Source organism: Carex rostrata, chromosome 10, assembly GCF_964058835.1.
Source record: "Carex rostrata chromosome 10, lpCarRost1.2, whole genome shotgun sequence".
Taxonomy (NCBI): domain Eukaryota; kingdom Viridiplantae; phylum Streptophyta; class Magnoliopsida; order Poales; family Cyperaceae; genus Carex; species Carex rostrata.
The window spans coordinates 8,788,068-8,798,815 of record NC_135927.1 but is presented as its reverse complement, the minus strand read 5'-3'; the positions used below and the strand labels follow the sequence as shown (position 1 = coordinate 8,798,815).

Below are 10,748 nucleotides of genomic sequence, written 5' to 3'. Positions count from 1 at the left end.
GTTTCTAATTTAATTTTTGCACCAATCTTAACATAGATTGAACGACCCAGACGATGCATCAGATGGAATTTCATCCGATGACCAGCGGATACTCTAAGCTCCCATTAATAAAAAATTAATAATCATTGGTTGATTCACTTGCTTGGTAATTTTCATGAGATGTCAAATTTCTATTTGTCGTCATAGATTATTTTGTCCAATTATATTATATTATGCCTAGCTGGAAAATGATATAAAGTATTGTAATAAACAAGTGGATCCACATGTCACCGCCATATATAGTTTGCTTAGTAGCTTTCATCTTATTTCGTTTTAATAGCAAAGTCTGTATCATGGTTTACATGTTGGCCAAATTGCAAATATTTCTTATGGATTAGTTTTGTTGGATGGTAAGTTCACGTGAGAAATCTATGGAAGAGAAATTTGAGATGAACTCTTCATTGGTTTAAACATTTATAAAATGTAAGAATAATTATAATTATTCTTACATCTCTATCTCTCATTTATTGATCTCCACACTTCCATTAAAAACACAATTATACTATGATCCCTACTAATTATATAATTCTCTTTTTTTTCAGTTACCACACTCTGCGTTAAATTTCATAAATATAAATAAATTGTATTACTTGCTTTTTCAGTTACCAAACTCTTACCAAATTAATTGTATTACTTGCTTTTTTATTTCTGAAAGATAGAAACAGAGAAAAAACAAAGGATGGGCCCCACATTGCATCTGTACCAACAGCGCCGAAGACTTTGACCTGTTGACCGTATTCTTGAATTTCTGGAATAATGATTTTTTTAAGTATTTATTTTATTCACTGTAAATTTTGTAAATCATTTTTTTTTTCAATTTACATATTGGAAATAATTATATAAAAGAAAAAAAATGAAAACTTGCTATAAAATAAATTAAGTTGAGTGGCATTTTATAAAGTCCAAGATTTAAAGTCAAAATAAAATTAAAAGTGAAACAAAATAATTTTTCATTTTTTTATAGTTTGTATGGCCAAATTATATTTATAACTGTCAATTTATTTTTCAACGGATTCTCAAACATATCAATTTAATTGTACAATATACAATGAAAATTTATAGTACCACACTAAATTTCATGCAAATATATAATTACAACATCATGAGATCGAGAAGCAAGAAAGGAAGAAAATGAAAAAAGAAAAAAAGAAAAAAAAGATAAGCCAGTATGAAGCGGCCATTAAAGATGGAACCAACTGAGATATTAAGTTAAAGTAATTTTGTGGCCTTTATTTATTTCCTAACCGACCCATAGGCTCAGCACAGCAAAAATCCCAGCCCGTTTTTGGGTAGTATCTATTTATGGAATGAGGAGGGTTCAAATGCCTCCATTTTCGGTGTCTCCATCATGCCTTCATTTTTTAAAACGCTAATAACTCAAAATTTAAAACTTAAAAGTCAAAATAAAACCGTTGGATATGATCTACATCATTTTATTTATGCACTTGTAAAATATTATGACATTTCAACTTTGTTTTGGTTGTCATCAAGAGCTTGTAAGAACGCACTAATGTGGATAATTTCTAGACGTTGATTTTTCAGCTAATTGATTCACATAAAAAGAATACCAAAATGTAATAAAAAAATTTGAGCACATAGATATAATAGTATAGATCACATCTAACGGTTTTATTTGAAATTTATGATTTAAATTTTGAGTTATTAACGTTTTAAAAAATGGAGGCACGGTGGAGGCACAAAAAATGGAGGCATTTGAACCCTCCTCTTATGGAATACAAAGTGTTCAATAAAATGTCTGTGTAAGTCTGTATTTTATCACGACTCCATACCTCAAGTGCCAATTCTCTCCCTTGAGGATGATCAATGCTCTCCACAGTTCAATTTCTGTGCCCTTCCCAGCGGTTAATGGCCGCTTTAACTTAAAAGGGCATATATAATTAAGCAATTTAATTCAAACTTAGGGTCCGTTCGGCAGCCCAATAGAGAATAGAAATGGGTGTGGGTTTTGAAAATTTTGAAATGAATTTTACAGTTCACCGTGGAAATAAAAACTTTAGTCTGAACAAAATTTGTTTTCTCACGGTGAACAGTAATATGCCGAACAGGCCCTTAGAGTACGAGAAGTATCTAATAATATTGTGAAATGAGGTGGAATATGACATTACCACTGAACTTAATCTTTGCTCAGTGAAAGAAAATCAGGTTGGTAGTAGAATAGAACCTGTACCTGACATACACATAAGTACCTTGTGCATGCGTATTGTTCACATGCCTAATTTCAAATATTTTTGGTTTAATTTTCTTTTGATATTCAAACAAAGGGAGATTTGATTCCACTCTTCATTGAAAAACATAATCAGATACCTAATACAAGAAAGCGTACATAATATATATACAGTGATGATAGTTGTAACCGCATTTGTGTTGTGGCAGCTGAGAAGAAATGCATGGAGAATTTAATGCCAAGTATGAACAGATCCTTTGATATTCCCTCATTAAAAGAGAAGCCCGTCCAGGAGTACATCACTTTGTTTGTCTCGCAACACCAAACTGGTTGATGGAAGAAACTCTTTTAGGCATTTCATCAAACACCTACTGAGCACGTAATAAAGTTCATGCGTAAACAGGTTATACAGGTGGAAATCAACATGGTGATCGAGTAAACGGTGATGGTAGGGGAAATGTTGGAGTTAAGTAGTATGTTCCATGCTGCCATGTTCACTTTGTTTGCTCTCTGAGAGGCAAACGATCGAGCACCTGGTATGCATAAGGGTGTGGCCGTGGCGAGAGTGTAAAAACTGTGCGATGCCGTCACTAGCACGCCATGACTTTGGTTCTGACACTGGCCAAATTGGCGCCTTTCTACAATTGCTCAATGGAACCGGATGAACAGAAGACTGCGATGACATGAATGGTCATATATAGACTTAAAAGTTTACTTAATCAGTCAAAAGTCTCGTATCTTGTCTCTATTAGAACTGTTATGTTAAGATTCCATTAATTATACCAAAGGGGAAAGGAAATTTTACCCAAAAAAAATGGAACTGTTTTTGTACAACTATTTAAAAGAAAAATAGAACTGATGGAGTTACAGAGATAGTGAGAAGACTTTTAGATTGATTGGGCAATGATAGCAGGACAATTGAGCCCCACAGGCAATTTTCCAAAATGAAATACAAGGAGAATCAATAGTTATTTGACTGTATTGTTTGATTAATTGTTTAATTTAGGTTCCAACTAACATGATATCATTTTATGAAGTAATTGTGTGACCTTTAGTTATCTTCTACTCTCTTTCTTGGGCCTTTCTGGGTCATATAATAGACATAATGGGTTGTGTTGGAAAAATGATATTATTGGGTTTCATAATACTTCTGTGGCAAAAACCTAGCTAGCCCAGTTTTGGGTTTTGTGGTGCTTCAAGCAATTAATGCACATTTATTAATTACACATCAGAGTATTTTTTTTTAAAGGCATAAGAAGATCAGCTATGGCATATGAGGGGGTTTTGGTCTGTGCTGATTGGTTGTCAATAGATACGATGCAGATTGGATGGATGGAGATTGGAGGGCATTTACATAACCATACAGTATAGAATTAGTCTAAACAATATTTATCTTCAGATAACGGGTAACAAAATAAATAATGAATAGTTATCGAATAAATTAATAGTTTATATAATTTAATTTCAAAAATAATAAATACAAAATATATGAAACACATCATACACGTAATATCATTAAAATAAAAATTATGATTAATATCCCGTTGTTTAAAAATTAAAAATTATTAATAAAATAAAATAATATAAAATGTTGTACAAAACAATTTTGTCATAACATACATACTAATTAAAAAATTATAAAAACTATTGAATAAATTAATATCGTAAATTTCTGTTTGGTGACATTTTTCCTCCCGTTTTCCTTTTTATGAACTTGTGCGAGAGCTTTTTAGAATCTAAAGCGGCGGACACTGATGGGATTACTGATCTTCACTCAGAAAGGAGAAAGACAGAGCTAGAGAGATGTTCTATTGGTTCACCTTTGATGATTAACCGTTCTTAATTGATTGTCAAGAGAGTTCATCGATCATGAGGACGTTTAAACTTTCAACGTACGGGTGCAAGTGTCTTCTGTTAATTACCTCGAGAACTCATATGGTCTCAAGCACCTCGTTCTTTCCAAGATTTAGTGCCTATCATGAGCTAATACAAGGGCTAAGGTTTCATGTTTTCTTTTGGTCGTGTGTACTTTGTTTTCACTAGTGTGTGAGTATGCGTGTTGGAACCTAACATGCCATGATGCATATCAAAAGCAGGAAATATGGTATTCTAATCTACTCATGCACGGGTGTCTTAAGTCGTTCACCGCTGATTTCAAAGTTTCAAAGCCTGAAAGGAAGATCTATTTCTTTCAAACTGGGGTTGGGATTTAACTAAAGGGGTTCTAAGTCCTTCAAGTTCAACCTAGATGAAGGAATTCACAAATTACATTCCAAAAGGAGTTATATATATGCCCTTCAGATTGTGTTCTGAACTTAGCCTAAAAATTTCTAATTCTCTAGGCCTAATTCAAAACAAAGAGATTTGAAAATTGGTGGTTGTAACTTGTAAGGGGACCATCTGTTGTTATGAAGAGGTTCATTGGGAACTCTTAATTCAGGGTGGAATCAAAAGATACATCTTTTAGTGGACTTCTGCTTGGGTTCGATGCTCATTGAACCCAAAGTGATTTCAATGGGTTCGATAACCATCCGATCTGGTTTAGGATTCGTGTATACAGATTTTAAAGCAGATGCAAAATTATGGATGCGAATCCTAAAGCAGATCAGACAATTAGTGAACCCATTGAAATCACTTTAGATCCAATAGACATCGTACCAAACTGCTTCCCTTTTAGTGGTTATAAGGGTCCAACGGTCTTTGGTTTGGTTTTGATTTGGTAAAGTTGGACTATATCTGGATCTGATTATACTTGATTTGGGCTTGATTGGACTTGATTTGAATTATTTAGGATCTTTATTTTTATTTTTATTGGACTTGACATAAGTGTATTTAGGGTTTTGACTTGAGTTGGACTTGATTCAGATTGATTTGGAATTTAATTGGATTTAATTGGATATATTGGAAATTTATATGGACATCTTTTGAACACAAAATATATAAGAAGCTGAAAAACAAGCAAACCGTTGAATAAACTAGATTCGTTTTAACTTTTTAGGTTTCGATATCGTACATTTTTCTTTCTTTGTACTTTTTTGTCTTTCTCTCAATCATAAAGATGGATAGTACTTTGATGATCTTTTTTTTTCTTTTTATAAAATATAATAAAACTAGCTATATGATATTAGTATTATTCATTATTTGTTCACTACCATTTTATTATTCAATAATTTTAATCAATATAGATTAAGTAGGATAAGATTTATTCTTAATGAATATAGCTATGAAAATATTTTCATCCGAACCGTATCATACCCGTCAACATTCTTGTGTAGTTGTTTGGAAGAAATGAGATTAGGGGTGCAAACGGATCGGATACGGATCGAATAATGGTAAAACCATATCTGTATCTGTTTTTATTTTTCGGATACGGATACGGATATTAGATGAATACGGATACGGATCGGATATTAACCGGATACGGATATCCGCTTTTTATAATAGTGAATAACATAATTTTTTTTCATAATTCATATTAAATTATATAATATATATCTACTATTCGGATACGGATAATTAAAATTCAAAATCATATCCGTATCCGTATCCGCATGGATATTTGGATATCCGTATTAAATTTTCGAATACGGAGTCAGATAATATCCAACCCGTTTGCACCCCTAAATGAGATCCCGTGCTCTTTAAATCCCTATTCTCTCTCTATTATTTTTTCTCCCACGTGATTTCTTTCTCTCGATCTCAGCTCTTCTTTAAAGAGAAATATAGAGAAAAAATGAATAACAGATGGCTACGTCTCTCTCTCTCTCGGTTAGAAAAGCAGCAGATACGGTTCCAGATAGAAAAGCAACAGATATGGATCCTGTCCGGAATGCATGGTACCATTTTATAATACCAGCGTAAGTCTCCCCATTTGAGTTATTCGAGTTAAATATGTTCGATCCGATCGAAACGTACTTCTTATTATTTATTTTTTTTGCTGTGAATTACGTACTCTAGGAACACTCAATGGCACAATTTGTGCTCCGTGGTTCCTGCGCTCACATGTCATACTAACATTAAAGAGTTCATCGTCGTGTATTCCTTTGCAATTATTTTATTCGATTCGGACAGATTGCTGCCTCCAAAGCAATTCAACGCAGTGAAATGTGAAATGATCCCATATTTTTATGCGGCTGTATTAAATAATAACAAATAACTGTATTTAAAAAAAATACATCATTTAAATAAATTTATAAAAGCCAATATGTATTTTCGTTATTTTTATATAGACTAAATCCTAAACCATTTTAAATCTCAAACCCAAAACATCGTTCTAAGTGCCATATAGCAATAACTAGTCACCTCAAGCCGCATATTTACTCTTTTTTTTTTTTTTTTTTGTAAAAGTGATAATATCCGCCTATTACATTAATTACGAAACTATAAAGTTTCAAAACAGTGCATAGCACTAGTATCCAAAACAAAGCCTAACTAGATGGAATAACCAACATCCACAGTACTACTAACCATAACACAGCAGAAAACATAACGGTAAAACTAAAAGCATAGAGTAGACAAACATTACGATAACAACATAAGAGTTAGGCTGGGGTGCTATGGATAGCATAGTGGCATCTATGCTACGGCTCAATTTTCGAGTTTTCAAAATCCAAACGGTCGATCCGAACCGTTCATCTTATTCTCCATATTAATATCTGCTTGGAGACCAAATTTTATAATTTTCTGAATTTTTTTACTATTTATTAAGCCACTTTGAAAATTGCTAATCCAACGGTTTTACTGTTTTGTGCAGCCACCGTTGGATCAACAATTTTGTAAAATACTTAATAAATAGTAAAAAAATTCAGAAAAATGTAAAATTTGGTCTCCAAGCAGATATTAATATGGAGAATAAGATGAACGGTTCGGATCGACTGTTTGGATTTTAAAAACTCGAATATTGAGCCGTAGCATAGAGGCCACTATGCTATCCATAGCACCCCAGCCTAACTCACAACATAATCTTTATATAAATGGTATCACTAATGACAATAACACTAGCCGAAGAGGAACTAGTTGATGAGGAACTAGGAAGAAGACCAGTAGGTGAATCAATAGCGTCATATACCGCTCTGTCACACAAATAATCAGCTAAATTCAATCATTCTAAACCAAGATCAGAGTCTACATCTAAATCCAACAAGGAGTTGTCCTGATCCTATGAATCTGTGTCTGAATATATATATGTACTCTATTTTAAAACATTTAGATGTTCTGATTTAGGATGTGACCGCGATTTTTTTTTTTCGTTTATTCTATTTGTATTACATTTAGTTAATAATTTTTTTTGTAAATTGTTAAGGGTACGAGTTAAAAAAAAAGTTCGTTTACATATCAGATGGGGGCGCATGTAAGAGCTAGCTATTTCATACACCTTGATCGTGTAAAGTAATTGATAAATATAAAATTATTTATGATAATTTTTTATTCTGATGTATAGCTAAATAATTTTATTATTACAATTAAATTGATTTATACAATATTTTTTATTTAATAATTTATGGCAAAATTAATTTATACATGTTTTATATTGTTCATGTAGTTAATATTTATATTTTTTAAAATAGAGTTGGGTTAAAATGCTCCAATCATGCCTACATTGTTATCTTCATTTCCAATGTCAAATGGTCAATTTGAACAGCTCAATATGATATCCATATTAGAATGTACGTGCTTAGTGATCAAATTTTATATTATTTTTTGTAAAATTTTTTACTATTTTTTAAATATGTACAAAATCAGTGTTTTTCAAATTCCAAAAAAAATGATAAGTATCTAAAAAATTAGTAAAAAAATTCTAAATATTATAAAATTTGGTCTCCAAACACATTTTAATATGGAAACCATGTTGAGCGGTTTGAATTGACTATTTGTACTTTGAAAACTGAGATAATGATGTGGGGCACAAAACCAACGAAGCATTTTAACTCTACTTTCTGTAAAAATAGGATTAATAATTATATATATTTTATAATATTACGTACATGATGTGTTTAGTTATTATTTGTTTGTTAGATTTTTGAGTTAAACTATATATAAAGTATCAATTTATTCTATAACTCTCCATTCATTATCAATTAATTTTAATAGGTTAGAGTATGGTAAATTAAGATAAGATTAATACTTATTAAGATAATCTGTGGGGCCCACAGAAAGTAATTTTCCCTATAAATGAGGTGCTCAAGTCAACTAGACAACTACAAATTCCCATTGAAGACATAATAAAAAGAGAGATCACTATCTCATAATAACTGAGTGGCTTGTGTTAGAGATGAAGGTATTATCTGATGCTGCGTTTCATCTGATCTTCATGCTGCTTGTAGGCATCTGCTTGCTATTTGCTACGCTTTATTCATCGCCTCAATCTTTCAGTCTTCGTAACCTTAAGTGTGAGTAGAAATTAAAACATATATAATTAATTAGGCCAAGTTTACCAATTTTTTCTTGCCACTTTTTTTTACTTGTATGCACTTAATTTGAGTGTTTTCTTTCATGTTTCTAGGGAGTAACATTGATCCTGATACAACAATTGCTTCTACAGAGAGTAACATTGATCCTGAGAACAACAGTAGAACCAATGCAACCTTTGGTATATATTTTTGCAATTCATAACCTCTCTTCCTTTTTCTTTTCTTTTTTCTAATATCTTTGCACTACTACCTTGTTTTATGTCGAGCTTTCATATTTTTTTTTTTGTTTTGTTTTGTTTTTAGAACTTTGCATATTGTTTTTAACACACACACACACACACATTATTCAAACGCAAAATCCAACACTATATTGATTTCAACTCTGTGATTTTTTTTTTAACTTATCTTTTAATTAGCTCTACTTTTTTCTTTCTTTTTTAATCATGCAAGAAATTGACTACATTTGATTGTGTGTTTTATACACATTTGCTAGGAACAGAGCTGTTGCCAAACCAAAAAGATAACTCAGTACCTGCCAAATCTATACAGAATCCGAAAAAGATATTACAAGTTATATATTTCTTGCACATCTTATTTCTCTTAAAAAAAATTTGACAAGTTATAATTTGGTCTTTTCCCCCTTTTAATTCTCAAGTAATTACTAGTACGTTTTTCAATTATATGTAATCGGTTTAATTATCAAAAGTAGGTATATTTCTCTTAAAAATTCTATGGAACATAAACATTTATGCCTTACTTCCACATCTTATTGTACTTGTCAATTAGATAATGCTAGTGAAAAAGATGAAGAGGCACTTCCATCAAAACCAATTTGTGACTTCTCTGATAGGCGCAGCGATATTTGCAGCATGACCGGTGATATTCGAACAAAAGGAAATAATAGCTCTACTGTATTCTTCATTCCTTCTGAGCGCACAATTGTTCCCAAGGAACAAGAATGGAGCTTAAACCCTTATTCGCAAAAGATGTACGCATACCTGATCAAGTTTGTGACAGTGAAGCAGCTGAGGGACCCAAGGGATGCACCTGCTTGCACTGTCCAAAGAAACAGCCCCGCTATTTTGATGTCTATGGGTGGTCCGTCAGCGAATGGTAACATGTGGCATTTCTTCGCTGATGTCTTGATCCCGATTTTCCTTGCTTCAAAACCTTTCAATCGAGAGGTCCAGTTTCTAATAAGCAGCTACAATCAAGAACTCATTAACAAGCACAGTCTGATATTAAAGGATCTTACCCGGTACAAAATCATAAACTTCGATGAAGATAAAGAAATCCGTTGCTACCCGCAAATGATGGTTGGTGTTCTAAACCATCGTGACTTTTCAATTGATCCGGACAGAGCATTTGATAGGTTTGACATGTTTAAGTTCAGATTGTATGTTCGAAACATCTATTCACTGCCTATGAATGTAGATATACCATATAAGATGGATCCCCAGCCAGATAAGAAGCCGAGGCTAATGCTTATATTGAGATCCAAAACTAGAAAGCTTCTTAATCAAGAAGAGGTAGCAGAGGTTATTATGAAGAACGGCTTTGAGGTATATTTGTCCATTATGACATATTATAAATATTATGCAGCCCTTTGTGAAATATCTTTCTTATAACATAACGCTCAACAGTAGCAACTTTTTTTTTTTTGACAGCTTGTGCAGATGGAGCTCAAAAAGAGCGACAACCAGTCTGAAGTGGCAAAATTAGTCGACTCTTGCGATGTGCTAATGGGTGTGCATGGTGCTGGGCTAACAAACATTCTGTTCCTTAGAACAAATGCGGTGATGATCCAGGTGATACCGTTAGGAGGGAAAGGTATGAACAGTGCAGCGCATGGATTATTTGACCGAGGAGCGGAAGAGATGAAACTGAGGACACTAGATTACACTATCACCATCAACGAGAGCTCCTTGTTAGATAAGTATGGAAGAGATCACCTTGCCGTAAAAGATCCCGAAGCAGTAGCTGCAACAGGATGGCAGGATCCGCAGAAGTACTATTGGTTTGAGCAAGATGTGAGGCTTAATGTGACTAGGTTTGAACTGGTGCTTGTCAATGCTCTTGAGCTTCTCAACGAATAGTATTTGCATTTCGATTTT

The 10,748-nt window shown here is 32.8% G+C and overlaps 1 protein-coding gene across 1 annotated transcript; it reads left to right on the top strand.

Moving 5' to 3' along the window:
* Positions 1 to 8,495: 8,495 nt before the first annotated feature.
* On the top strand, positions 8,496 to 10,748 carry LOC144560256 (alpha-1,3-arabinosyltransferase XAT2-like). Its single transcript, XM_078309419.1, has 4 exons — positions 8,496 to 8,613; positions 8,727 to 8,813; positions 9,421 to 10,196; positions 10,302 to 10,748. Exons 1-4 carry the CDS (start codon positions 8,496 to 8,498, stop codon positions 10,728 to 10,730), a joined length of 1,410 nt encoding a protein of 469 aa, XP_078165545.1. The 3' UTR covers positions 10,731 to 10,748.

What these genes read in the sequence shown, in the direction of transcription:
- LOC144560256 (XM_078309419.1), top strand. Translation starts at nt 8,496, where the DNA reads ATGAAGGTATTATCTGATGCTGCGTTTCATCTGATCTTCATGCTGCTT. An exon ending in CAGTCTTCGTAACCTTAAGT is followed by an intron (nt 8,614 to 8,726) that starts GTGAGTAGAAAT and finishes TCATGTTTCTAG; the next exon opens with GGAGTAACATTGATCCTGAT. An exon ending in TTATGAAGAACGGCTTTGAG is followed by an intron (nt 10,197 to 10,301) that starts GTATATTTGTCC and finishes TTTTTTTGACAG; the next exon opens with CTTGTGCAGATGGAGCTCAA.